We start from the raw sequence: 27,309 nt of genomic DNA, 5'->3' as shown, positions 1-27,309 counted from the left end.
ACAACAAAACAAAGCGGCAGAGGTGGCCAGACCTCGATGAAATCATCGATGGCATCGATGTCTTCAAAATATCGGTTATATCGATTTTTAACAGAGATTATCGATGTTTAAACGTCCATCTCTCTGTAAGTTAGTTCGACGTCAGGCTAACATTTCGCTGTTAGTTCGACGTTTAGCTAAAATTTCGCTGTTAGTTCACTATAAAACACAAATCCACCACAGGCACACAATTTCACCGCAAGAGGTGGCCAGACTTCGATGAAATCAACGATGTCATCGATGTTTATCCGCCTCTTACGATATTTTACTCTCTCTTTCTGTTAGTCGACGCTTTTCTAACATTTCGATGCCAACATCGATGATCGTACAGTACAGCGACAAGCAGAGTTCAGTAAATGTAATGTAAATGTTAATGTAACGTAATTAAATTTCAAATTCTTAAAATCTTTCTTTTGAAGTTTAATATTTTCATAATACATACATATTATAAATATATATAAAATAAATTGACGTAGTAACGTTGTTTATATTTTTGTACCGCAAAGGTAAAGTTTGAAAGAATTCAATTCAAATTAACTAAATTATACATATATCAAACGGTTGCAGTGAAGTAAACAACCGCCTTTTTTGTATTCTCACCAAATTCGAGGGAAACAATTGAACGTTTTTTCAAATATCGATTAAACTTTGATGTTTTCCGCCAAAAACATCGATAGGAAAAGAATGACCGCTTCTTTAAAACATAAAAACACCAAATAAACATCGATAACACAATTGTTTTTTTTTGCGCGCGCAAAATTAAATTCAAATTTTCAGAAAATTAAAAATTCTCTCCATGGCTATATTAGCTATGAGATAAATCAAACAAAATAAGCAGTAATTAAAATCCGTTTCAAATTTAAGCATATTAAAAATAAATGCATACTGTAAGCCAATGTGATAATGGGTTCCCCCAAAACTTCGAGTTTACTTATCGCTCTGATTAAACAAATCAAAATTTACCCTGCACTTTTGAAAGGGCCTAGCATTGCTATAATTCTCACTGCATTGCTTAAAACATGTCATTTATTTGTAGTTTTGTATGTCTAGTTTATCAAGTAGTACATGTACAAATAAACAAATTAGCCTACATTATTCAAAAATGTTCGGTAAAAAGGGTCGCATACCAATTTTTACTTAATTTTCTGTTTCTGTTTCTGTTCCTGTTCCTCTGATTTTTCGATTTCTAGTCGGCTAAAACTACATTTATCAGTACGTAGTAGTGCTAAAAGGGTTTTCCTTACACCTAGCCAAAAAAAATTAGTGACAATGATTGGGGCGGGGGGGAAGGGCGAGGGTTGATGGTTTGGGTTTAAGTAATATAGAATACAATGTACAAAGCAGTCGAAGCCCGGATTTTCTATAGAAAATGGTTGGGGATAAACAACTTGGGGGGGGCGGGGGTTGGTGGTTATGGTTGGGGGTGAAAGGGTCATGGGGGCATATAACATGGACATCATTTTGGCATAACAAGTCTTTTGTTTTGGTTGGGCTGCTTGGTTTCGCTTTCCTAAATGTTGCGATTCCGCTGATTGCCGCCCCGCTGATTGCGATTGCCATTTCCACCTGGTCCTCCTCCTCCTCCTCCACCGCTTGGAAAGTTGCCACCTCTGCCGCCCCCGTTGTTGTTCCCATTGTTGAAGTTCTTGAAGGGCATGCCGCCCATGTTACCCATGTTGCCCATTGGATTCATGCCGCCTCCTCCTCCATTGCCATTGCTGCCCTGTCCGACGCCTGAAAAGGGATTGAAGGGATTGCCATTGGGCACTGGTCCTGGTCCGCCTCCTCCTTGGTTTCCTCCATTGCCGCCTGGCAGCATTCCCAGCAATCCAGCGCGCGGCGGTGGCTGATTGAAGGGCGGTCCCAGATTGCCCATTTGCATCATCATTCCGGACATGCGTAGCATGCGTATATTTGGCGGCGGTATCCTAAGCATTTGGGCCAGATTCGGTGGTGGCTGCGATAGATTGGGCAGCACCACACCAGCTCCTCCTCCTCCACCTCCACCTCCTCCACCTCCGCCTCCTCCTCCTACTACTGCTGATAATCCTCCTGCAACACCAACACCACCACCTCCACCACCACCACCACAGCCACCTCCATTATTCTCCTCTGGCATCTGCACCACCTGCCCATTGTCATCCACAAAGATGTAGAGCTTGGCAAAGATCTGTTGCAACGTGGCATTGTTCACAATAAAGCCGACATCAAAGATTTTCGGTGCATCCTCGGGCAGCTGATGGAACTTCTTCAGTTCGGTGAACACCAGCGCAAGCTGCTGATTCACCATGATCTTGTTGTTGCTGCCCAGGTTCTTGTACCAGTTGGAGTTCTGCATGAGGCTGCGGATTTCGGAGATTTGTTTGCTGCCACCAGTGGCATTGGTTGTGGTTGATGGACTGGGATTCGCGGCAGCAGCAGCAGCAGCAGCAGCAGCAGCAGCGGCAGCGGCTTGTTGACTTTGAGCCTGAAGATGGGCTCGCCGGGGATCGCGTCGTGGATCCGTTCGCACGGGTGGCTTTTCCAGCTGCAGATTCGGCGGTGGCACGCTCATCGATGGCGGCGGCACACTCATCGGCGGCAGATGGGCCAGTGCCGCCGAGGGCGGCGGTGAACTGGGCGTGGCATCACGCAACGCACTGGTCTCCGATTCGGGCGAGGCTATGCTCGCCCCAGAGCGGCCAAAGGAGTCACCCGCTAGGCAGGAGCCCCCGCCCGGCGCAGTTGTCGAGCCCAAAAGTCCACCATTATCGGGTATATCGGGCAAACCCAATATGCGACGCAAGCGTGGATCGCGCAGATCCCGCTGCTCCTTGTGCAGCGCACTGGCCCGGATCTGGGCATAGCTGGTCTCCTCCACGGACACCTCCTGCAGCTGCCAGCGGAGCGGAGTGTGCGAGAAGATGGCCGCATCGATCTCGGTGGCGGGCATGTAGTGTTTCATCGGCTCGAACGGCAGCCGCATGTCCGTGTCCCGCTGACGCATCTGCTCCTCTTCCAGGTGCGGCTCCCGCTGCCGCTGCAGCTCCAGCTTGACTGGATCGAAGTCATACATGGAGGGGCGCACATAGAGCGAGGGCGTGGTCGGCGGCAATGCCGCCGTAATGGCCGGCAATTCCGGCATCAAATCGTTGTCCTGATGATCATCCTGCTTGGGCGACTGCGAACCCGGCTCCGGCGTGGGCGTCGGCGTCAGTGAGCGCGAATTCGAGTTGGAGTTCTCATTGCTGGAGTCCACATCGCCATCGCCGCTGTGCGCCTTGAAGGGATTGCGTATGATGTCGCGATAGAAAGCCGCTCTGGCCTCGGGATCCGATTGCTTGTCGCCAAACAGAATGCGGCTAAACACGTTGGTGGAGGCACTCCCGATCCCACCGCCACCGCCTCCGCCACGGGGCACTGGTCTCAGGCCGGCTCCTGGATGATCTCCCCCAGCCATGGACGGCGGCAGCTCCTGGTTGGGCGACGTGGCACTGGCTGGCAGCAGTTGACTGGTCGTCGCCGATCCCTGGCCCAGCATGTTGCTCATGAAGCTGGGCAAGTCGAACACCGAGGGCAGGGGCGCCTCCTCGCTGGCCGAATCCTGTCGAGCGGCCGTCGGCGGTGCCTTCGTCGGCTTCGACTGCGGCTCATCCTCGGCGGTGGACTCGTTGCCATCGTCGATGACCAGTTGCTCTTCATCATCGCGATCGTCGTCCACTAAAATGCAATGGAAAACTCAATTAAAATCAGCTAAACTATAAATAAGGGTGAGTTATAGCGTTAAACATATTTCTTTGTTGAAAAGAAATAAAGCCTTAAAGCTAAATATTACTATTTAAGATAGTTTCAATAATTTCAAATGATCCAAGTTACAGACTTGTAAATCTTAAGCTGCTTTATAACCCTTCAATCTCTTATAAAATTAAAATATGCAAATAGTTTAAAATCTAAAATAGTCTCTTTCTCAATTGTTTTGCTTTTTAAATGTTTTTTTGGTCAGAATTTACTTGAATACTTAAATGTTTTAGCTTGTAAATTTAGTTTAACAGTCTCAATTGGCGTTGTAGCAAAAAATACAAAATATAATTGTTGGCCATTTATTTTTAAATGTTTTTGATATATGGTTTTATGTAAAACTTTGTTTTCCTCTAAATGTAATACTTTTAGAAAAGTTTTAGTAAATTTTGGATTTGCACATAGTTTATATACATATATGTAGGTATATCTCCTGAACGCTTTCCCAATTATTTTTTAAATTAAGTTTCAACTTGAAATAATCCCATCTACTCACGCGGATCGTTGCCCGAAAAGCTGACATGTGCATCCTTCAGATACTGCGTATAGTCCACCATGATGAAACCATTGCTATTGGAATTGCTGTTGTTGGCCTCCGTTTCCGGCTTCGCAATTGGAGTGCTAAACGCAAAAGTTAAAGTAAACATATTGGTTAGAAAGATAGGAAGCAAACATAACACTCAGCGAATCTAAATGGTATCAAAATGATCTACATTATGGAATAACAACATTATAACAATAACCGTAATACAAATTACAGGGATATGGTTAAAAAACCATGTTAATGCAATTTTCCCTTAAATTTAGTTCATGCTGACACTTTTTAGGTTATTAATTCTGAAATGCAGATAATTTATATACTCTTTAAGTCATTTTGGTTGTGTTCTCTAAGTGTAGCAGCCCGAAGGCCACTATAAATATGTATATATTCTACTCGATTATATTTGCAGTTTAATATTCGAATTTAAATCAATAGTTATGTGTAAATGTTTAAAAACAATGAAGTTATGTTTCTCGATCTCTTCCATGCAATCTATAGGATAAAATCGTTCGATATTTTTTTTTTAAATAAAATCCATATTTTTGATTCGTTTATATATGTACATCGGATATGTTCAAAATCAACATAGTTTCCTTTTTTTAAATAAATAAAAGCTATAAAATATATATGTTATACTATTTGCGATAGAAAATAAAAATAGAATAGAGTAGAAACGGAAGGACACACAAATTCTTCAAGATCCACAAGTCTGGTAATGATGTGAATATATACAAAAGGGTCAGAAATGTCTGACTGCATTTACAAAAACATCCTGCTTGATTAGCTTTTTGAAGCTGAGCTAGGCTAATCTTACCTGACCGCCGTCGTTTCCGTTTGGTTCTGTGGCTTGGCCTCCTCGGCCTTGCGCTGAATCTCGCCAATCTCGCCCAGCGTCAGACCCGCCTCGGTTAGTTGACCAAAGGGCACCTGCAGCATCTGCTCCAGGTTCGTGATGCCCAGCTTATTCAGCTTGGCCATGTTTTCGGGACTCAAGACGCTACTGAGATTGGCCAGGTCCAAGTGTGGTGGCAAAGATTTGACAGCCGCCGACGGTGTGTTACTCGCTTCTGATGCAGCTGCTCCTGCTCCACCTGCTCCACTTGCTCCTCCTGCTCCACCTGCTGCAGCCGCCGCCTTGGCAGCCGTTTTATCAGTCCAGCGGGACTTGCGCTTCTTCTCTGAATGCGGTGGATTGATGACCATGTCCAGAAGTGAGGGAATACAGCCACCAACTTCCGCAGCCGCCTGTTGTTGCTGTTGCTGTTGCAGCTGCAGCTGCTGTTGCTGCTGTTCCTGTTGCTGTTGCATCTGTTGCTGCTGCTGCTGCTGCTGCATATGTTGCTGCTGATGTTGCATCTGCATGTGCTGCTGTTGCTGATCCTGTCGCCTGCCCATTCCGCCACCGCCACCGCCACCACCACCGCCACCGCCCATCATGCAACTCCAGGTGTTCTCCCGCTTGAATTGCTCGCACAACTGCTCGTGCCGTCGCATCATCTGTCCCATGGCAATGTCCCTCGATATGCGCTTGAAATCGCCCAGGATCTCCTTGGGTGCCGTCTCCATGTGCTTGAGCAGAATGTTGCGCAGCTGCTCGGAAAGGGGTTCGCCGTGATGGAAGAGGCAATCGTCGCCGGCATAGCAGTCCATGCCCAGGTAGTAGTACTTGCAGGGGAACTCCTTGTGCATGTAGGAGCACTTTTCCCGCTTGGCGCAGCAGTCCATCAGATAGAACTTGCACAGCTCCAGTTTGCGGGGCTCAATCCGACCGCTGCCGCCGCCGCCGCCACCCATTTTATCCATACCACCGCCACCGCCTGCGCCGCCTCCGCTGCCGCCGCCGCCACCTCCTCCTCCTAATCCTTCCACGGAATCCCGACGATTTCGCTTGGTGATCCCTGTTCCAGCTCCGATGCCCTCGTGGCGCTCACGATCCCTTCGCTTGCGTTTATTGCCACCTCGCTGCTGATCCTTCTCCCTCTCTCTTCGCATCCGACGCCGCTGGTTCAACATGCCCGGTCCGGATGCCGCCTCCTCCTCGGAATAGGAATCGTAGCTGCTGTAGGCATCGTGCTGCGAGTCATAGCCTCCACCTCCGGCTCCTCCTCCGCCAGCCGCTGGCCCATCGCCCATGTCCCAATCGGGACCGCCGAATCGCTGGCCACCACCACTGCCGCCAGACGAGGGTGGTGCCACTCCTCCGGGCGGCGGGCTGCCGCCGCGCACGTTCATCATCTCGTATTCGTCCATGTCATCGCTACCGGCACCGCCCGCCCCACCGGACACGTCGTCCTCCTCACGACGCGACCGTTTCTGGAAAGGATTAAGTGAACGAATGAGGGATTAAATAGAGATACATAAATGAATAAAAAGAAATTTAGTTTTAAAGAAGGGTATGATAAGGCGGGTTTCTGGGGAAGAATTAAAAATAAACCAGAAATTTTAGAGAGGATCAAGATGGAAAGTGACAGTTTAATTCATAAATATCATATATAATAATAATTTTAGTTACGTAAATAAATAATAAAAATTTTAAAAAGTGTATACAAGACTGGTTTCTGGGAAAGATTATGTGATAACAAGGTTTTCTGAGGATGATTAAGTTGGAAAGTGAAGGGATTTCCTAAAAGAGCTTCTATAGAAATTAAATTACCACTAAATATAAATAAAGTGCAAAAAAGTCGAGATACTGGACAGAAGATTCAAGTAGAAATCATAATCATGGTACAAATATGTATATATACTAAGCAATCGTTCCCAAATGTTAAATAATAAGCGTTTTTATAAACAACAAATATGAATTTTTGTAGGAAAAACTCCCAGCAATCAAACAAGAATAAAGTCACATTAGTCAAATTATAATTCCAATCTTCTCAAGGGCTTATTTATAGTTTATCAATGACATGGACTTTAAACGTTTGAAGACACACAGAATAAACTAAAAGTTTGAATCCTTGTGAAGAAATTTTATTGTACTCTCCATAGACTCTAGATCCCCTCAAATAACAAGCTGAAAATATCACATTTGCTATGGATACTTTCCGAAAACTACTAAGTACTTGTTATATAGTCAGGAGGTTTCTACATTGGATCCTGCCCCTTACACACCTGGTTGGGTTTCAACCAGCTAAGCCAAACCATGCAGCAATCAAGTCGATAGTGAACTATAAACTAAAGGCCGAGGCAAGAGGCAATTTGTCATGGAGTTTGGTCACGGTGGCTAATAATCATACAATCTCCCGATGTCCACGATGTAATTCCCGTATGCTCTCAATTTCCCCACTGACATATAGACAGGAAAAAATTATGTATATAAAAGGGAATTTGGTTATTTAAATGGCTATTTAAAGGATGAAATTGAATGCATTTTAGAGGAGGTTTTAGAGGATTCAGAAGGTAAAGGGTAGAAAAAGAGATGATGTCCTTACCTGGTGCTCCTTGTCCTTCTTTTGCTCACGTTCCCGTTCTTTTTTCCTCTTCCTCCTCCTGCTGCTACGACTCGGCACCTGGAGGTGATTCCCGCTGCCGGATAGACCCTCCCCGGATCCCTCCATGGACCCATCGCCCGTGTCGTGGTTGGACGAACGCATCCTGGGCATTGGTGGCTCTATGCCCTTCTTCTTCAAGGCATTGGCTATGGCATTCTCAATGCTGCTAGCGTGGTCATCTATGCGAATTTCAAAGATATCAAAATATAGATTAGACCTGGTCCAATCCTAACCCCACTATGAGCTTTTACCTTCCAATGGCCTCGGTTTCTTGGACTTGCTGCTATTGTTGTTCTGTGGCCCGCCAGAATCGGCCGATAATCCCAAAAAGACGACATCCTCGTCGCCAGGTTTGTTCTTCACCTCGAAGCCTACGAATTGGACATCTTCATCCACACCGGAATTTTTTTTGGTTGGACCTGGATCTTTGGCGGCGGCACCTGCGATTCCTCCTCGTCATCGTCGTCGATCTCACCATCCTCTAAATCCTCCGCCAAATCGATCACCGGCGGATCGGACAAAATCAATGACATTTTCGTATTTATCGCTTAGATATCAATGGCTGGAATACAAGGGTATTTTGTAAAGGACATGGATATAAGAAACGATCTCTATAAAGCCCTATATGTGTATATATATCGAAATATTTAGAGGTGAATGAATATTCCCCAACCTAACCACATGTGATCGAAAACTAAAAACTGAATTAATTGCTGTGTGAAATTAGTTAACACAAAAAGCAAACGTCCCTGATGAATCGAAATGGGAGTGTGATCCCAAAACCCAAATATTTGGGCTTCGAAAAGGTTTTCTTCTTGTATTATTTTTAAAATTAAAGGGATTTGAGGCACAAATTCTTCATAAATAGTTTTATAAAGTAAAATAAAAAAAAAAGTTATAAAATCACGAATATTTCAACATTTTTTGTTTAATTTAACTTTTACTCTACAAATATGTTAAAAAAAGCGTTAAAATAATAAAGCTTAAAATTTCAAAATTGCCAATATTTGTTAATTTTAAACGGAGTAAATACCATTATTAAAAATTGTATTTTGACATCACAAATTGTATTTGTATGTGTTAATTATAAATACTTTGGATACTAATTGGCTTAATGTGGATTGACAATTTATTCGGCAGCAATTTAAAATTGGCAAAGTTGAATTTATAAATATACCTTAAATGTACAAATTTACTCAAAGCTATTTTTAAAATATTGAAAAAGATTATTATAATTTATAAAATAATTATAATTAAATATATAATAATATATTATTATATAAAATATATTATAAAATCTATTATATTAATAATATATAATTATATTTATAATAATCTTATTTAAAACTGTTAATCAAATTTTAGCGTATAACATCTCAAAGCATTAAATGAAAACATAAAACATGGCACTTTAAAGTATTTTCTTAAAAATGTAATTTGTATTTTTTTAAATTTTGAAAAACGAAAAACAATTTCCGGAAGTAGAAAAGCGAAATTCAGCAAAACCACAGCAACAAAAAGTTCCAGCGAATTTGGAAACATCAAGTTTTTTGTTGTTTGATATTGTGCGAATGAGACAACAACCGTTATAAGCCACACGCGCATCTCTGTGTTATGACATGTATGTGTGTATCTGGGACTTAAGTTTTGCATACAAATTATTTTATATTTGTATACTTTTAACCAAAGTGTGCCATCAAATCAATTAACAAACGTTACAAAAACAAACATGTCTCACACACACACACATAATGAGTGCGTGTTTCATTCTGACTCGCGGTTGTTTATCATGTTGTCTCTCTCGCACATCCACGACCTAAGCGGAGAATACATATAAACAAGGCAAAGTTACAAATATGCTTGTGTTTTGGGAAAAAGAGAATGTTTTCATTAGTTAATTATTATGTTTCTTGAGCGTATGTTTTAACACAAAAAGATAAATGTTTAATGGTTACACTTGAGGCGAAAGTTTTTTTTTTGTTTGCTGTGCGAATTTGTTTAAGTGCGACTATAAATGGCAGTCGTGTGTATGAGTGTCCTAAACAGCTGCGCAGTTTGTAAGTTTGTACATACATACAGTGAACGAAAAAGCACGCATATTTGTTTGTTTTCTTTTTGCGGGCGTTCCAAAAACAAATGTATGTATATATGCTTTCTTCCAATAAATTGCGCCATCTGTCCCTTTCTCACGCAGGTGAGGGGGGCGTGTTCGCAGAGGAACATACATACATATGTATATATACAGACATACATAGGTACATATACAGTGGAGTACATACAGATATTTCGGAACTATGCCAAACAATCAAACATTTCGTTTTTTTTCGATCTTACTTTTTTTTTAGCGTGATTTTACGTGCGATTTCTGTTTTCTTTTTTTTATGTGGAACATTTAAAACTTTTCGGTATTGGTTTATAACATTACTGTTCGGTTTTCGGTTTATAGGTACTTTTTTTGGTTCGTTGTTTTGCTTTTCGGTTTTCCTGTTTTAGTGTTATTTTTTGGCGTTTCTGCTTACATAATGTGGAAGTGGTACAGTAGGTGAAATAAGATATATATACTGGCATATATGGCATATATTAGAGGCCATACATAGATATTAACATACATCTTATGTATACGTATTTGATGACGCAGCGGTTGTGTGGGTACATATATAGGTATGAAAAAATCGTTGAAGTTTTCGCAAAATCGAAAAGCGACCTTTTTCGACTTGGTTTTTTCTGATACTATATATATGTATGTGTGCGTGCGGCGAGCGCGCGCTATCTCGCTCGCATCCGCTTTAGCTCGCTCTCGCCCTCTCTGTCTCTCTGCCTGCGGGCCCTGTATCTCAGTATGTATCTCTCCCTTCCTCTCTGTCTGTCTCTGATACGCTCATGGACAGAATACAATATACAAAAACATTAAATTAATAAAACTTTTCGTCTCGTCCAAAACATGAGTAATTTCAGGAGCGTGATTTTGTTAACAGTTCAACAATTCTACTTAGTGTGACCGCTTGTAGTTTATTCGATATTATCGCATGGATGGTTACCAGACCGCAGGTATCTTCGATCTGGCAGCGCCAATTGCCAGATTTCTCTTTGGTGCCAGCGCTGCCAGACATTTGTAAAATTTGAATTATTTTATAATAAATGTCAATTTAAGAGCAATGCTGAAAATGGTCTTTTTCATTCAAATACCCGTGGAGTGAAAATTTAGTTGCAAAATCAAACAAACATGGTACAAGTAAAATTGTTTCTTATATAATAAACCTTACCTTCATATATATATGATTATCCACAATTTTTTAGTTTACGACTAAAGGCTTAAGGACTTCAAAGCTTAAAAAAGCCAAATTAAAAGTTTAAGACGCTGTACAAGATGTTAAAATTTTAGCTTCTCAAGGAATTCATAAATTCCGAATTGAGTGTTAACTCGAGGCTTTTGGGAGCAAACCTTTTATGATTTCGACAATTTGTATGGCAAGCTTGTTTGTAAAAGAAGATAATACAAACATTTTATAGCTTTGGGATTAAATGGTAAAATATTAAATCAGCTTTCGGGTTGTATTAAGTTTAATTGAGTTATTTTTATTATATGAAGTTATCTCCTCCCTAATGTATGGCTTTTGTTATCGATTTTTTTCGATAGCACGCGATCAGCTGTGCGGTCCTTCTCTATTGCGCCAATAGGCATTTTCTTCTGTTCCCGCATTTTAAGCGAATTTGGTACTTTCCCGTGTTGAGGCGACACAATGGCCGGATCGAATCTGCTGAACCAACTGGACGCCATCGATCTGAACGATCTGGTCTATGTGGAGCGGGATCTAAACTTTGCCCAAAAGGTGAGCCAACTTCCCCAAGGAACTAGAAAAACATGACTCAATCCGGAGGTTTAAATGATTCAACTTGCGGAAGAGTACTTTATCTACTGAGAAATATATTAAAAAATACATCAGTTGTATTAAATAATTCTTAGTTTTTGAAAAAATGACACTTGAGGCTAAAAAGTTGTTAAATTTATGTTAAATATAATTTCAGCCCAGAAAAAACATACTTTACAAACCCATTTTTAAGTTTTTATTGACTACAGTTATTAATTCAAGTGATATTTCCTTCAGGTGGGTGTCTGCTTTCTGCTTTATGGCGATGATCACTCTAATGCCACCTATATACTGCAAAAACTACTGCCCATGACGCGATCGGATTTCCCGCAGAGCGATCTGCTCATGCAGTATGCCAAATCTCGTCCGGAAACGTGGAGGAAACACCTCGTGGAGGCTCTGTGTATCATTGGCGCGCGTCAGGTGCTCCGCAGATTGGGCCTCCGTTGGCAGGAGCTGCGACTGCACTATTTGCCGCATGTCGGCGGGATCACCCTGCATGTTCATCCGCTTTTGAAAAGCCTCTATAGGATCTGTGAGGAGTTGTCTTTGGCGCAGAGTGGTCGCCTGGTTCTGGATGTTGGCGAAAAGGTGGCGCGACAGCAGGCAGGCGATCCCCTGCGTTTCTATGATCCCACCTATCTGGAGATCTTCCTGCTGGACTGGCTGACCAGGAAATGTTTGCGGCTGGGCGACATCAATGCCACGGGCAGCGATGTTCAGCTGCTGATTGAACATTTCAAATTCAACGATTTGCAGGAGCACGCCAAGTTGCTCATCGATACAATCAATAGTAATGCTTCGGACGCGGATCAGGTGGCGGCAGTGGTCGATCCCCTTTTGACCACCATCAAGCCGGAAACGCTATCGGATAGTCCGCAGGCATCCAGGGGCACCACGTCGTCAGCGGTCTCAACAGCATCCTCTTTCCGGCGAAGGAATGCCTTGGAGTTAAGTCGGGAAAACGCCGGCATCGCTTTAATCATCAACCAGAGGAAGTTCCATCGGAAAGTCAGCGAAGATCTCGAGGTAGTTTTAGCTTTCTGTTATAATATTAAATTGAACGTCCATATACATACATATCTTCCCACTCCACAGAAATATATTTCACCCAAAAAATTAAGAGACCGCGTTGGCACAGATGTGGATGAAGGACGACTTAGGGAGGTCTTCTCCTCGATGGGCTACAATGTGGAGTCGCACTCCGACGTGGATCACTTGGGCATTGTGCAGCTCATACGCAGTGCCTGCGACAGATCCCTGCTGCAAGATTCACTGGTGGTCTGCATCCTGAGCCACGGTTTCGAGGAGGCCGTCTACGGAGCAAATAGCATCGCCCTGCGCATCACGGACATCGAGAACGTGCTCTGCAGCAACGAAACCCTGTACAACAAGCCCAAGTTGCTGATCATTCAGGCCTGCCAGGAGGAAGCTCCCGAGGAGGGAGACCAGAGTCAGCAGGGATTGCCTGTAAGCCGTATTTTTAGGGATTTAATTAGGCAATCATTTTATTATTTGATCCCCTATTTTCAGTTTAAAATCGATGTGACCACCCAGTCGCCTGGGCAACATGTTAATATGGTGCGGGCCATGTCCACGGTGAATGGATTTGCTGCTCTACGACACACGCACGAGGGCAGCTGGTTCATCCAGTGCCTGTGCGATGCCATCGATCAGCATTCGGACACGTAAATATCTTTTGAAGCACGAGCAGAGTCGGATTCGATTATATATCATATTTTCTTTGTTTCACAGTGAGCACATTGCCGATATCCTGACGATTGTCACCAACAACGTGGCAGAAAAGCGAGGAAAGAACGATGAGTCTATGGTGCCCAAGTTCAATAGCACATTTCGACAGCACGTCTACTTTCCACCTCGCTAGTGATCGTATGTGAAATAATTATCCACAAAACATTTTGTAGTTAGGAAATGGCTGTCAGAGGATTTACCTCCAAAACAATTCGAAATTTTCCATGTGCAATCAAATAAGGTCCTATTAAAGTCCAAGTTCTAGATTGTTTCAAATCGTAGTATGATAAATCATATGTCTTCAATACGACTTAACTGCCATTTTATAAACTTTATTTGGAAAATATAATTATGATTAAAAAAAGGAACAACTCATGGCGAATAATGTCAAATGTTTAGCATTTGATCTATTAAAATAGTTATTTGAATTAAAATTTTATTATCTCGTTAATATTTGAATTTGTTTATTTAAATACAAGATAAAAACAATTTATACGTTTATTGTGCGGACTTTATAAAAAGTTGCGCGTTTATTATTTGTTGGCTTTAATACTAATTTAGTATTCAACATTAGATATTTCCTAAGAGCAAAAAACTTAATGTTACTCTAATATTAAGCAGGATAGCCTTCTACAGTAAAATTATTTCTTTTTCTTGTGTTGTTTGTTGGCCTTCTTGGACTTTTTCTTCTTTTTCTTGTGCTCCTGCTGCTGCTGCGACTGTTCCTGCACCTCCTCCTCATCGTCATCCACTACTATAACCTCCACATTTTCATGTTTCTCCTGCTTCGCTTCCTTCTTCTTGAGCTGAGACTGCTGGCCCAGAACTTGGACCTTTTCCAGCAGCTTCTCACGCTTGGGGCCACCCTGGGCCAGGATCTTCTGCAGCAGCTTCAGCTCCTTGACACTTTTGGCCTCCGTCTCCAGTTGCTCCACATATCTGGCCAGTTGTTTCTCGAACTCCTTGGCGGCCGAGCGGTTATCCTTGAGCGCGGTTTCGAGTCGTCGGAATTGTTCACCAAGAAGCTTCAATATCTGTGCCCGACGAAAGCTGCGTGTTTTCTGCACATCCAAATGGGAGGCCAACAAGACGGCAAGTGGAGCAACTCCCTGCCATTGACCGGACTGGAAGAGTGCCTCAAAACTGGCCAGCGAGAGGCGACTGCGTCGATTGGCCACCCACATCTCGAGGAACTCGACAAGCAGAGGCCAGACGGCACTGTCCTTGGGCTCGCCACCAGCCGATCCCTGGCTGACCAGGTAGGCAAAGCACTTGTCACGCCAAATGGCGACCTCTCCCTTGGCCTGACGGCTGGTGCTTGTCTGCTGCTTGCCGCCCTGCTCTTGATCCTCTTCCGACTGCTCCTCGCCAGTCGACATCAGTTGCTCGATGGCCTCCAGAATTGGTGCCTTGTCCTGATTCGGCTCAAACTCAATGTTCTTGGTCAGCAGCTTCTTGAGCAACTTCAAGCTGGCTTCTCTCAAGGATTGCAGTTTGGTATCGCCACTGCAATGGCGGTACACCTGGAAGACGCAGTGCAGCACGTCCAGGATCACCGGCTGAGTTGGTTTCTTGGTGGCGAACAGCTCCAGCAAGTCCAAGGCGCGAACGCGGAAGTGCAGCAGACTGGTGTTGTCAATGCGCTCCGATTTGGTGGGTCGTTCCTTGGCCTGAGCCTTGCGCGACTTGGGACGGAACAACTGGAAAGAACGCTCAAGAGCAGCATTCAATCGCTCACCTTGCTCCTCGTCCACATCGTTCCAATCCACGCTGCTGGCACCGTCGTCATCGGCATCGCCATCGTTGACCAGGGCCTGGCGAACGCTCTCGCGTATCTGGGCCAAATGGGACTCCTCATCGTCCTCTTCATCTTCATCCTCCTCGTCATCATCATCATCGTCGCCATCTGAATCATCGCTGGAATTTTCCGGTTGCTGCTCCTCCTCCATTTCTTCATCGCTCTCCTCTTCGCCCTCGTCTTTCTTGCTCAATGGATTCTTGTTCATATTGAGCACTTCCAGAATTTGCTCCAGGTTGGCTGGCTCCAGGTGGGGAATCAAAGCGGTGGCCACCAGGTTGACAAACTCACGCCAAAAATGACCCGTTTGCAGGAGCAACTGAAGCAGGGCATCCGTGAGCACATCCTGCCATCTTAGTTCCTCGTCAGCCTGAAAAATGTTAATTTAATAATGGGTTTCATACAATCTATTTGGTTTCGTCTTCACCTTTTTCTTGCCCTTCTCTAGAGCATTTTTACGGCAGATAATCAGGTCATCCAATACGGTAACGGATAGGGGACTCCTGGTGCACAAGGCCAAGGAAACAAACAAGATGAGAGCCTCGAAAGTTTGGCCCACGACGTCTGATTCCTCACTGGGATTTGCCAGCAGCTTCTCCACCTTCTTCCAGGCCTTCTGCAAGCCCTCCTCCCTGGGCGAATGCAGTTTGCTGTCCACATCGGGTTTGGCCAACTCTTTGTTGAGATAACTCAAGGTTTTCTGCAGCAACTTGCACAGTGCCGGCAGACCCGAGCACTTGTGCAGCAGGGAGCCCAGAAAGATCTCCTCACAACGCACCGAGCACTGGCGACTGAAAGCGCTGGCGCTGGTAGCCTCACATGGCTTCCCATCCGCGCCCAAGTGAAAGAGGCCAGCGAGCAGCAGGTGACGCAACTGCTTCTGACGCCACTTGGCCTCCTTGTCCAGTTTCGTGTGCTGCAGGATCAACTGCATCTGGTTGAGGCAGTGCACTCGGCTCACCCTGTCCTCAGCCTCCAAAGTAATCAGCAAATTGCTGTAGTATTCGTAGAGCTTCTGCAGACTCTCAATGCTCAATTGATTGATCAACTGCTGGCTGAAACGGGGCAAGCTTATGACCGTATCCAACTGCAGTCTCTGATCCAGCAATTTGAGCAGCAGCTGCAGCTTGATCTCCTCGTCTTGCAGCTGTTTCTCGAAACCAAGAACTAGGGAACCCTCGAACTTGTAGCAAATCTCACGCAGTTCCTTTTGCGAGGGTTTCTTGGCCTCGCTTTTGTCTCCCTTTACGGTGGACAATTCCTGCAGCACAAATTTCACACATGTGGGTGAGAACAAATCCAAGATGGGCTGTTCATCCTTATCCTTAAAGTTCAGCAGTATGTTACCCAGTACCTGAATCGCACAAGCCTTGGCTGCATTCAGTTTAAGGGGCTGCTTGGCATCGATAAACTGCTGCCAGGCGACGAGCAAATCTTTTCCGCCTCCGACCAGGAATTCGGCCAATCTGGCGTACAGACCATCATTGTGTATTGTGGAGCCGGAGTAATAGAGCTCGAAGAGCTGAACGTACTGCGGTTTCTTGGGCCACAAGTTGGTCAGGAGCTGCTCGCGTCCCAGGATCAGGGGATAGGCGAGGTGCACGGCTAGCAGAAGATCGCAGGTGCTGAGCTTTAAGCCACTCAAAGGCTTGTTCAGTTGAGGTTGCAGCAGTGGCCACACATACTCCTCGAAACTGGCAACTGGAACCTGTGAAAAGAACGAAAAAAGTAAGCATTAGTGATTAGGGATGCCCAACCACTTGACCACCCACGCACCTTTTTGAAGGAGTCTGCTAATATGTCCGCACACAGGGACACCAGGTACTCCCTGCCCTTAAGCTGGGATACAAAAACCTCAAAGAGTGCCGCCATCAGTTTGGGCTTCGGTGGGGCGAGCAGCGGCATCTGAAGGATGCAAAAGGCCGTGACCAACTGGCCCACTGCGGCCAGGGAGTCCTCTTTGCCCCTCTGCTGGCTGCCAACGGCCAGGTCCCGCTTCAGCGTCTCCAGCACCTCCAATGGATCGATGGCCGGCACGGCGCTTAGGATGCAGTGCATATAACTGGCGGACTGGGCCACTGCGTTCAAGTCATCTGCTCCCGTGGAGCGAATCAAACGCTTGAGCACATAGCAAGTTGTTGCAATGCGCTGGAACCGCATAAGTTCAAGTTCAAGATTAGGCTGGAGAACTGTTTAACTGATTACCCCAAGGAGCACCCACCTCTTCCTCATTCGTGTCATCGCGCAGCAGCACCACCAAGGAATTAATCGTCTTCTGGCTCAACGGACTGCCCTGGATCTTTTTGAAGATTCCGAAAACAGCTTTGTTGATCTGGGAAACCTTCATTGGGCCATTGCTCGGGGTGTTCTCCTTTTCCTCGGGCTCCGAGGGCTTCTCCTTCTTGGTTGACACCTTTGGAATCTTACCTGGTTTTCCTGTACCCTCCGATTCCTCCTCAGATTTGAAAGATTTGGCACGTTTGCGCTCCTTTTTGTTCTTTGTTTTGATTGTTTCACCATTGGCCATGCTTTTATCCACCTTTTCTTTCATGTTTCTTTAATCTTTATAGCTATTTTCAGTTAGTTCCTTTATATTTAATGTTAACACGTGCTCCGTCTGCTTTTAAATGCTGAACAGCTGTCAGTGTTAGAGGTGGAAAAACATCAATACATCGATGTTTTTTTGGCGACTATCGATGAAAACAATGATCCACCTCTAGTCAGTGTTGGCAAGACCTCTATTTTATAACCAGTTTCGTTTTTTTAGTTTTGAATATGGCAGGTGCCTGCAATTTTAGCTTTTTATAGCTTTCTTTTGGCTATAGCCAGGTGTTGCCTCGTAAATAAACAAAACTATAGAAATAAATTGGGTATTCCCCAAACGTCTGACGACCTAAAACAGCTGTTTCAACAAACAGCCGTTTTTATTTGTATTGTAAAATATAGTATATTTATTTATAAAGCATTCAATATATTTTTATAAGTTTTTAAAGCCATTTCTTAACTAAATGGCAACTCAACCGCAAATAAGTAAAACAAAATATATTTTGCAAATGATAAACAACATATAAGCAGAAATTTTTTTTATGTAGCAAAATATAAAAAATAATAAAAACAATTTTTCTTTATTTTCGTCTTTTATTATCATAAATCTACAGTTGTAGGTTCTAGATTAAGAATACATTCAAAAATTGCTGATATTCAAGATTTGTGCGCCTTGTTGGTTATTGTTTTTTACTCTAAATACATTACGTTTAAATAAATGCATTGAGATTTATCAAGCTATTCACTGGCCAAACATATATTATGGCGTTGTTTGGTCGGATTGAGATGAGCATATGGAGTATACGGATTGAGAAGAGTTTACAAAAGTATTGGTGTGTACAGTTATATATAAATATATATATACAAAATATGCGTTATACTGAATCGATAATAACAAAAATATTAAAGACTGAAAGTAATCTCAGAAACTATATATCTTAAATCTATAAACATATCGGATGGATTTTAAAATAATATAATACAAGTGTAAATACAGCATTGTTCATTTGTCTTTCGGAAGAAATTCAAAATAAATATTGCACGGTACAAATTAAAAAAAAAATTTAAATAGGAATATGACAAATGGATGCCTCACTTACTTTAAGACTGTTATTTGGAGTTCATGTAGAAATTTTTGCAATATAATGCTTACTACTGGCTAAAAGTTTCATAATGATAACTTATTGCCAGCATTTTTGTCTATGGTTCATGAATTGTGACAGTCTATTCGTAGATGAGTGGTATATATAAAACTAGGGATTCTGAGTGAACATCCATTGTGAACATTCAGGTGTGATCATAGGGCCCGTAAAATTCGGGCTGACCCGGATCTCACGCGGACCAACGCGACTTTTGCAGCTCGATTTGGCCCTCCAGCGTCTTGGCCAAATAGATGACCAGCAGTTGAATGAGAGCGATGCCCAGGGCATTGCCGGCAATCACGTACAGATTATGCTCGGCCCAAATTCTCACGACCTCGATGCATCCGCTGGTCCAGATCCGCTTCCTGGCCTCCGGTACTGGAGTTTCTTGGACTCCATAACCGCACATGATGTTCACCAGTCCGGAGGATATATCGGTGGCATTGATGCAACAACTGTAAGGTACTCCACACTTCTCCACCGACGGCGAGCTGCAGTTGAAGTACTCATTTTTGCCTGCAAATATCACAACATGAAGTCTTATCAATTTAATATTTTACAAATTACTAATAATTAATTGGATGACGCTGAGAAGTGTCTTTAATTATTTCCTGTGTTTCTTTGTAACGATATCCTAAAATTTTCGTTGTTTCGTTGTATCGAAATTTGTCCATGAAATTTTGGTTTCTAGCTTAAAGATAAGCATTATATTTCTAGCGAAACAAACAGTGTGGTTTCGTTAAAAAAATTTCTGCGGTTTGTCATTCCATTTTATCAGTAGTCTGAAATTTAAGACTCAACACCATTTACGCACAATCCAAGCTAAACTATTTAAGTCTCTCTGAAAGTTCCTTATGATCTATCTATTAACTCACTCCAATCCTGGTAGCCCGAATTACTGAGGCCACAGCACTTGAACTCCTGTTGGGCAAAGTCAATAAAGTTCTGCAGGTCCGGATCATCGCGATACGAATGGATGATCTTGTCCGTGAACTGCTTCTCCAGAAAGGTGTTCATGTATTGCGGAAAAACGAAGCATATGATGGCTGTGGATGGAGAAGGGAGACAGTTGGTTAGTAATGGCACTGCAAATGCAAACCAGATCCCAAAGCCCACGATGACTCACCGATGGCCATTTCCATGAGGAAAAAGAGCAGCAGGCACATGGAGTACAGCTTCAGCAGGAAGGTGTTCTCCCTCAAGGCGCCCAAGCAACCGGAAAAACTGACCAGGAAAATGACCATGCCGGCAAGGATCATCACCAGGGAGATGTTAAGAAAGACATCGTAAAAGTTCTCCAGTCGCACCGATCCGTTGGCCTCCTCCCACTTGTCCTTGAAGGCGTAGATCCCGATGCCCAGGAGCAAGCCGCCAAATAGCCAGAACACAAAGTTCAGCATAAAGATCATGTACTTGACGCACTGGCTCACATATGTGAAATGATGCGGATGCATCACCTCCCGCACTTCAATTCCACTGTATCCGCGTCCTCCGGCCACGCTCCCGCCTCCGACACCGCCCCCTTGATAACGGTAGTTGCTCATCCCCAGTTTCTATATGTCTTAATCTCAATCTGTATCTGTATCTGTATCTGTTTCGCTCACTTTATCTGCATTTACACGATTTCACTTTTCTTGCAACTCAATCCCCAGACTCGTTTATCAGCATTGGCATTAAATTAATTAGTTGTTTAATTAATCTCGTTTCAATATAACTTTATGTTGCATGAAAAAAATGTGTAATTTGTACACAAACAATGAAAACAGTCGGGTGGTATCGGTTATCGATTATCGATAGCATGGAACAGCTGTTTGGGGGCTTGAACACTTGCCAGCAAAACTGTGCAACAAGTCGATAACCGATAACATTTTGGGGAAAGTGAAACATGAATAAAATTCTGTTTTAAAGTGAATATTTACTAGTCAGTCTTAAGATTAATTAATTCATTTTAAAAATTATGGACACACCTCAAAGCATTGTTTAAATAAAATTTAAATAAACAGCGACATAAGTTTAATTTTGAAGTCTTTTATTTTTTATTTAATATAAGTTATTTCCTAAAATAGAAAAATAATAACTAATACCTTATTTTTAAACCTGTGGCGTTGGTGTAAAACATTTAATAAATAATTGAATAGAGTACAAATCTTGGCCCGATCCTCGCTAGCATGTTGGCCAGTGTTATTATTCCGCTATCATTGCAAACAACGTCTCAAATTGGAAATAAAACACCCACAAAATCGTTTCGGCACTGACCTTTGACCTTTGAGCTGGCACAACGTTTGGCTCGTGAATCGTAGGACCGCAGCGCTTTAGCTATATATGAATCAGCCCATTGGGAACCATAAAACTATGCAAATCTCTCCGGCAAGAGAGGACTACAACGAAGCGCAGGCCACTATCGGGAATCGATAAGCAATCGACAGTGCTGATAGCAGGGAAATACAAAATAGCTTAGTTTACTTAATTGCTCTTCAGTTTCAGTTGCATTTAGTGTAGTCCACCACCATGAACTTCCTGCTGCGCTTCGTGGTCTTCTGCCTGGATCCCTTGGGCCTGGGCCGCCGCTTCCTCATCCGCCCGGCCTTGAATCTGGGCTGGAACGTGTACGATCGCGTCCGGAGCAAGGCGGACGAGAAGGTGGGCACGGTCCGCGAACTGGTCCTCCGGATGGGCCTCATCGCCTTTGCCGTAGTGCTCATCATCTGGCTGGCAGTCTTCATGTACGCAGCCTTCTACTACGTCTACATGCCGGCCATATCACACACACGCCCCGTCCACATGCAGTTCAAGTGAGTATAGGTCGAAATTCGGAGGAGATTTTGTAGGAATAATGGAAATAATAATAATAATGGAAATCGGTTCACTGGAAGATCTAATGGAGATCTTGCCCAACATCTACAGAACATTATTTTTGACTTGAAGCTGTTCATGGCTTAAGGAAATCAAATAGTAATAAATATACATACCTAACAATACTCTACAAACGCTTAACAAATTCCTAGATTATCCATAAATCCCTATCCTGACAATCCACCTCATATAGAGAATTATTTAAATCTAAATTCAGTAAGAATACTTCGGATCGCCAAAGGATTTACCGTATATCTTACCCAGTATATACAGGTTTTTAGTTTTTTATGAATGTTGAATTTTAAGTTGGTAGATATTGTCAATAAATTCCCACGTGTAAGCTTTATAACATGTATTTTTTTTTACAAACAAATTGCGCTAACAAATCTTTAAATTTATATGTATTTATTTAAAGATATGTCCGAAAAGGGTCTTGGGACCCAGGTTCATAAATATGACCATAATTAGTCTATCTATCAAGTTGTGTTTGATACAATTACCACTTGTGTGCCCTTTACAATTATTATTGTTATCTGGCTTTCTAGACTTGGTAGCCACTTCTATATAAATGAAAAACCTATATTAATAATGCCGTTTTTTCATCCGCAGAACTTGCTTAGAGACCAGCACGCCCTGCACCTTTCCCCATGCCCACGTCTCGCTGACGAAGAAGCAACAGCTCCTGATGGTTGGCCAGGCCTATAAGGTGATCGTGAACATCGATATGCCGGAATCGCCGCAGAACCTGGAGCTGGGCATGTTCATGGTGTGCGCCGAGATGAGGGACTACGATTCGATGCTGAGGGGTCACTCCTGCCGATCTGCCATGATGCGGTATCGATCGCCGCTGATCCGCATGATCTCCACCTGGGCACTGAGTCCGCTTTATGTGCTGGGCTGGAAGGAGGAGTTCCAGCAGGTTCCGGTGGAGATATTCTCACGGTATCTGGAGGAACGACAGCATCCCATTACGGATGTCTATGTGGAGATACAGTCCCAAAAGATCCAGTTCTACACGGTGACACTGCATATAGTGGCCGATTTTACCGGTCTGCGATACATTATGTTCAACTGGCCCGTGCTGTCGGCCATAGTGGGTATGTTGTTCTTCATGTTCAACGTTTGCCGTTCCCCGCTAATCCTTATTGTTTGTCTTCCAGCCATTAGCACCAATCTATTCTTTATACTGGTCATCTTTCTGCTCAGCTGGTACCACTGGTCCGACGCCAGCTGGCTGCACAGCCTGCAAATCAAATACGCCCGGCTCACGAAGTCGCTGGAACCCGGCGTAGTTCTCTCCAAAGCGAGCAGCCTGCGGGATGATGACGATGACCTGGTTGCCTACAGTGATAAGTCCGGCATTGCGGACGTCGGCAGTGATACACTGAGCGATGCGGATTCCGATGAACTGGTGTTGGTTAAGAAATCCAGCAGTGGCAAGCCGGACTCCCAGGATGCGCTGCATAAGCGTCATTCGAAGAAGACCACCACCACCACGGACCACTAAAAGCTGAGATAAAACAAGGGGGACCACCATTTACCACCAACGCCCATGCGACGCTTGAGCCAAAGACTAAATAGATTGTAGGACTAAGTTAGTTAACACAGCTGCCAAACGAAGTATTCCGGCGGATTTATTCATTAATGTTCTGCTTTTACTTTAAGCAGCCCAATTAGTTCAACGTTAGTTCATTTAAGTGGTGGATATTTTGTGTAATTAGAAGCTATAGGTGTTATTCCATTTATATTTGATACCCCGATAATTTATATTTTATACCTATATAATGCAATTACAGTTTGGATGTAATTTAATCATATTTAGCAGGTTCATCATGCAATAACTCTAGCTACTGATTGTTTATTGTAGTTTATAAACGATCACATAAAGCAGAATGCATTCCATTTAAGCTGAGGATGTGTAAGCTAAGATGCAGATACACTGATTCTTCTTTATTCAATCAACGAATTTACAAAAGCACCCAATTTAACAAATAATAAACTTGTTCTGTTAAAAGTTAACAACTAGATCCACCTTTTAGGCCTCTGCTTGATCCTTGTCTTTGGACTTTTCGTTCTCCTCAGCCTCTTTGGACTCCTGGGTTTCCGGCTGAACTTCATCTACATCATCATCGTCGAACAGGAGCATGCTGAGCAGGGTTAACTGGGTGTTCAGGATATTGCCCACGTTGATTATCCTTTCGCCACGATCTTTGTACACCACCTCGGCCTCTTCGTCCGTTTGTCGGTGAGCCTCTTGATAGCCCCGCCGTTGCCTCTGTTGCATCATGGTCTTGGCATCAATGGCTTTCAGTTTCCGGCTCACATTCTCCGCCACCGTGCGCCTGTTACGGACGTAATTTCGCCGGCAGCAGGGCAAATTGTGGATGAAATTAAAGAAGCCCGAGAACTCAATGCGCAGAAACTCAAAGAAATTGATCCGATGCTCCTTCTCCGAGTCCCTCATGGTCTTGGCAATGGTGAAGTAATCATTGATCAGCGACACAAAGACATTTATCAGCAGCACGATGATGACGAAGGCCAAGACACCGTATAGGAGAATGCCCAGCCATTTGCCACCATGGAACAATTCCGATGGCTTGACCTGGGCACTAAATCCAAACGAAAAGCACATGCACATCACCATGCTCTTGACAAACCGATTGAAGTTGTTGCTATTATTTCCGTTTATGGTGACCACGGCGAAGCAGAAGCCCATGAGGAAAATAACGATGGCAATGGCCGTGCTGGCCACCGCGGCCCAGGCCAAATAGAGGGTCCTGGTGAACAGCTCGAAGACACTGGAGAACTGCATGACCCGCCACAGTCTCAGCGTGGTCATGCATATCAGGAAGCCAATTGTGATCGTGGTCAACTGATGCATGCGCGACGGCCGCCTGAAGTCAATAAACTCCATCTTGCTGGCACCCTCGACCTTCTTCATCATATTGGCCACCAGGGCCTCGCGTAGCACCACTAACACCACCACCATCACATTCAGCAGAAAGATGAAAAGGTCCAACTTGTTCCAAATGCTCTGCAGCAATTCCGGTTCGTACCACAGTTTGATGGCCAGCGACTGGGCGAACTGGATGAACACCACCACATAGATGATCAGCGCCAGCAACCCCACGAATGGCATCTGGTCCACATTCTCCAGCAGCTTGGCACTCTCCACCTGAACGTCCGGCACGGTGCCCCCGAATGGGGTCTTCTCCAGCCGCAACGTGCATATGCTGAACAGATTCACGTCCACATTGTACAGCGTGAAGTCGATGAACACCGCCGAGGTGTTCAGGGTCAGCCAGTGGTATTCGCTGAGGTAGTCCAACACCTTTGGGATGGGTTTTCATAATTATTTTGGGTAAGGAATTTATATATTTATATTAAAAAAAAAAAAAGGAATCCCTACAAATGAGGTACTCCGCTTGGGAAATTCATTAATGGAGAATTTTAGATGTATACCTACAAAATGGGGTTTTGCACTTCTGAAAAAAGGAATGAAATCAAAAGTATAATGTTCTTCTTTAGAATTACAAATAAACGTATTTCTAAAAGGTTATCGATTGATCCTTATTAAACAAACACGCTATAATTATAAGTTTTATTTTAAAAATCACACAAATAATGATTATTTTTTTAAAATTTCAAAATTCTTTAAATAATGATTATTTTTTAGAAAAAATAAATTGTTTTTTGATACAAAAAAAAGGTTAAATAATAATTATTGATGGTTTTTTTTTTAATGTTTTGATCAAAATAAAAACTATTTTGGAAAATTGGCTGTAAGAGGACTGTAAAAGTACAACCACAACCACAACCCGATTTTGTGAAAAGGATTATGGGTATCCCTTTTTCTGGAAAAATTAGTTTATCACCTACCTTCATGCTATTCGCCGTGCTCCTGGCCAGCAGACTGACGTAGCCGGAGAGCTCCGGATAACTGTTGAGGGAGCCCACATGATCGAAGTTCATGAGCAGGCCGTCCAGGAACTCGAAGCTCACCGTGATGGGTATCCAGGGCTCATAGATGCGCCAATATTTATCCGCATAGTGCAGTCTTCGGTAGGGAAGTTGCCAATCGGGCATGTAGTACATTTCGGAGAATTGCGGTGGACTCAGCCCGATATCCGGATCGATTACTCTTAGCTGGCGCAGTCGAATCACTCCCAGGAGAACCGTCTGCTCCGAATGAGCCCAACCGGTGGCAGTTCCACCGCTCGAGTTCGAATTGAATGCAATGACCAGCGTGGATTCAATGAAGTCGTACAACTGGTTCAGAAAGTATACCTCCTTCAGGCCCGTATAATCGGTGTGATTGTTCATAAACAGTTCCTTGATGATGCGGGTATTGTGATAGAGGGTCTCATCGCGCGTCACCAGGATCATGCACATCAGGCAAAGGAAGTACTGGCCATAGGTGAAGAGATCGTGGGCGATCAGCTTGTACTGTTCGTTTAGTTTCCAGTTTCTATACTGCGACGATATACCCAAATTGGCTCTCTGGCTGCTCAGGCGTTGCTTCAAGAAATCCCTGCGATCGTGCTCCTTTCCTTTATCGCTGCGCGGTGGAATATAGAGACTTGGCGGCCAGAACGTCCTGTCGATGGCCAGGACCACAAATTTTATGGGATCCCCTATCAGGAATTGGAACATCAGCACTATCACCATGCTCACCAACATGGTTTTGAACTTGACCATCTCGTGTTTGAAGCCGACAAATATCGTGATTATTGCCATGCAGCCTATTATTATACCGATCGTTATCCCGAACATTGCCAAATGGGCTTTCTTCACATTCATTTTAACGGGTTTTATTTAGGTTACCTGAAGATTTACTATTTTTAAGACCTCTTATAATCTACGAGGTTTGATTAACATCGTAACAAGTGATCTACATATATTTAAAGGCCAACTACGTTAATAGTTTTTTAAATCCCAGACTCTGTTATTTGTAAGAAATATTTTTTTTATTGTTCATTTATTTTAAAGTGGCATAATTTTAGTCCATAACTTTACCAATTAAAGCCCATTTCAAATTTCATATTTATAACGGTCATTTTTTTACCCATGTTTACTTTTACATATGTACAATAAAGTCAACTTCAAGTTAAAAAGTACAAGCTAACTGGCAACTATGGTAATTAACAGTTTTTCGCTTAATATATTTTTTTATTTTTATAAAGAAGGTTCAAAAATGTATTTTTGAGCTGTATGTCCTATGAAATTAGGCTACCTGTAAGTAAGGTTTTAGTTCTATATTGGGATTCGACAGGTGATTATTTACGTCTATTTAGGATTCTTTCAGGTATAGCCCGTATATATTCGTATTGCTTGTACCGTATTGCTTATATTAAACAAAAAGTTTCTAAAATAATTGCAAATTTCTTTTTATTTCATGAGGATAGTTCATTAAACTTTAGGTAACATAATTATTTATTCCTTGCTAAACAATCTTGCATTTTGGATTTGTAATGTACTTTCATGATTTCAAAAATATTTCAAAATA

General features: G+C 43.2%; 6 protein-coding genes across 6 annotated transcripts; 2 read left to right on the top strand and 4 right to left on the bottom strand.

Moving 5' to 3' along the window:
• Nucleotides 1-1,047: 1,047 nt before the first annotated feature.
• Nucleotides 1,048-10,853, bottom strand: LOC108136295 (protein suppressor of sable). Its single transcript, XM_041709408.1, is given in 7 exon segments — nt 1,048-3,738; nt 4,313-4,437; nt 5,172-6,670; nt 7,786-8,024; nt 8,097-8,256; nt 8,259-8,407; nt 10,365-10,853. Coding segments are annotated over 6 exon segments (4,332 nt in total). The 5' UTR covers nt 8,379-8,407; nt 10,365-10,853; the 3' UTR covers nt 1,048-1,549.
• Nucleotides 10,854-11,484: 631 nt separating this feature from the next.
• On the top strand, nt 11,485-13,742 carry LOC108136288 (caspase-8). The gene is made up of 5 exons (XM_017257374.2): nt 11,485-11,675; nt 11,952-12,743; nt 12,813-13,184; nt 13,248-13,402; nt 13,470-13,742. The coding sequence occupies exons 1-5, from the start codon at nt 11,586-11,588 to the stop codon at nt 13,597-13,599; spliced, it is 1,539 nt and encodes a 512-aa protein (XP_017112863.1). The 5' UTR covers nt 11,485-11,585; the 3' UTR covers nt 13,600-13,742.
• Nucleotides 13,743-13,963: 221 nt separating this feature from the next.
• LOC108136287 (myb-binding protein 1A) lies at nt 13,964-17,902 on the bottom strand. Its single transcript, XM_017257373.2, has 4 exons — nt 17,486-17,902; nt 17,041-17,412; nt 15,692-16,972; nt 13,964-15,634 (listed from the first exon to the last, which is right to left on the bottom strand). Exons 1-4 carry the CDS (start codon nt 17,813-17,815, stop codon nt 14,108-14,110), a joined length of 3,510 nt encoding a protein of 1,169 aa, XP_017112862.1. The 5' UTR covers nt 17,816-17,902; the 3' UTR covers nt 13,964-14,107.
• A 480-nt stretch (nt 17,903-18,382) lies between these two features.
• LOC108136353 (tetraspanin-33) lies at nt 18,383-20,734 on the bottom strand. Its single transcript, XM_017257462.2, has 3 exons — nt 20,077-20,734; nt 19,826-19,996; nt 18,383-19,466 (listed from the first exon to the last, which is right to left on the bottom strand). The coding sequence occupies exons 1-3, from the start codon at nt 20,492-20,494 to the stop codon at nt 19,141-19,143; spliced, it is 915 nt and encodes a 304-aa protein (XP_017112951.1). The 5' UTR covers nt 20,495-20,734; the 3' UTR covers nt 18,383-19,140.
• Nucleotides 20,735-21,134: 400 nt separating this feature from the next.
• LOC108136326 (seipin) lies at nt 21,135-23,822 on the top strand. Its single transcript, XM_017257428.2, has 3 exons — nt 21,135-21,742; nt 22,413-22,900; nt 22,964-23,822. The coding sequence occupies exons 1-3, from the start codon at nt 21,459-21,461 to the stop codon at nt 23,308-23,310; spliced, it is 1,119 nt and encodes a 372-aa protein (XP_017112917.1). The 5' UTR covers nt 21,135-21,458; the 3' UTR covers nt 23,311-23,822.
• On the bottom strand, nt 23,739-26,687 carry LOC108136325 (polycystic kidney disease 2-like 1 protein). The gene is made up of 2 exons (XM_017257427.2): nt 25,683-26,687; nt 23,739-25,134 (listed from the first exon to the last, which is right to left on the bottom strand). The coding sequence occupies exons 1-2, from the start codon at nt 26,601-26,603 to the stop codon at nt 23,839-23,841; spliced, it is 2,217 nt and encodes a 738-aa protein (XP_017112916.1). The 5' UTR covers nt 26,604-26,687; the 3' UTR covers nt 23,739-23,838.
• Nucleotides 26,688-27,309: the final 622 nt, after the last annotated feature.

This window comes from Drosophila elegans, unplaced genomic scaffold (genome assembly GCF_018152505.1).
Source record: "Drosophila elegans isolate 14027-0461.03 unplaced genomic scaffold, ASM1815250v1 contig_149, whole genome shotgun sequence".
Lineage (NCBI taxonomy): Eukaryota > Metazoa > Arthropoda > Insecta > Diptera > Drosophilidae > Drosophila > Drosophila elegans.
Note: the sequence above shows the minus strand (reverse complement) of the source record. Positions and strands in the feature narration are given on the sequence as shown.

Bases quoted from the DNA above. Each gene is read 5' to 3' on its own strand.
- LOC108136325 (XM_017257427.2), bottom strand. From the start codon at position 26,603: ATGAATGTGAAGAAAGCCCATTTGGCAATGTTCGGGATAACGATCGGT. The intron at 25,135-25,682 runs GTAGGTGATAAA...CCCATCCCAAAG, and splicing joins GCACGGCGAATAGCATGAAG to GTGTTGGACTACCTCAGCGA.
- LOC108136288 (XM_017257374.2), top strand. From the start codon at position 11,586: ATGGCCGGATCGAATCTGCTGAACCAACTGGACGCCATCGATCTGAAC. The intron at 11,676-11,951 runs GTGAGCCAACTT...TATTTCCTTCAG, and splicing joins ATCTAAACTTTGCCCAAAAG to GTGGGTGTCTGCTTTCTGCT. The intron at 13,185-13,247 runs GTAAGCCGTATT...CCCTATTTTCAG, and splicing joins AGAGTCAGCAGGGATTGCCT to TTTAAAATCGATGTGACCAC.
- LOC108136326 (XM_017257428.2), top strand. From the start codon at position 21,459: ATGAACTTCCTGCTGCGCTTCGTGGTCTTCTGCCTGGATCCCTTGGGC. The intron at 21,743-22,412 runs GTGAGTATAGGT...TTTCATCCGCAG, and splicing joins CCCGTCCACATGCAGTTCAA to AACTTGCTTAGAGACCAGCA. The intron at 22,901-22,963 runs GTATGTTGTTCT...TTTGTCTTCCAG, and splicing joins CGTGCTGTCGGCCATAGTGG to CCATTAGCACCAATCTATTC.
- LOC108136353 (XM_017257462.2), bottom strand. From the start codon at position 20,494: ATGAGCAACTACCGTTATCAAGGGGGCGGTGTCGGAGGCGGGAGCGTG. The intron at 19,997-20,076 runs GTGAGTCATCGT...CTCCATCCACAG, and splicing joins CCTCATGGAAATGGCCATCG to CCATCATATGCTTCGTTTTT. The intron at 19,467-19,825 runs GTGAGTTAATAG...TGATATTTGCAG, and splicing joins TTCGGGCTACCAGGATTGGA to GCAAAAATGAGTACTTCAAC.
- LOC108136287 (XM_017257373.2), bottom strand. From the start codon at position 17,815: ATGAAAGAAAAGGTGGATAAAAGCATGGCCAATGGTGAAACAATCAAA. The intron at 17,413-17,485 runs GTGGGTGCTCCT...ATGCGGTTCCAG, and splicing joins ATGACACGAATGAGGAAGAG to CGCATTGCAACAACTTGCTA. The intron at 16,973-17,040 runs GTGCGTGGGTGG...TTCTTTTCACAG, and splicing joins TAGCAGACTCCTTCAAAAAG to GTTCCAGTTGCCAGTTTCGA.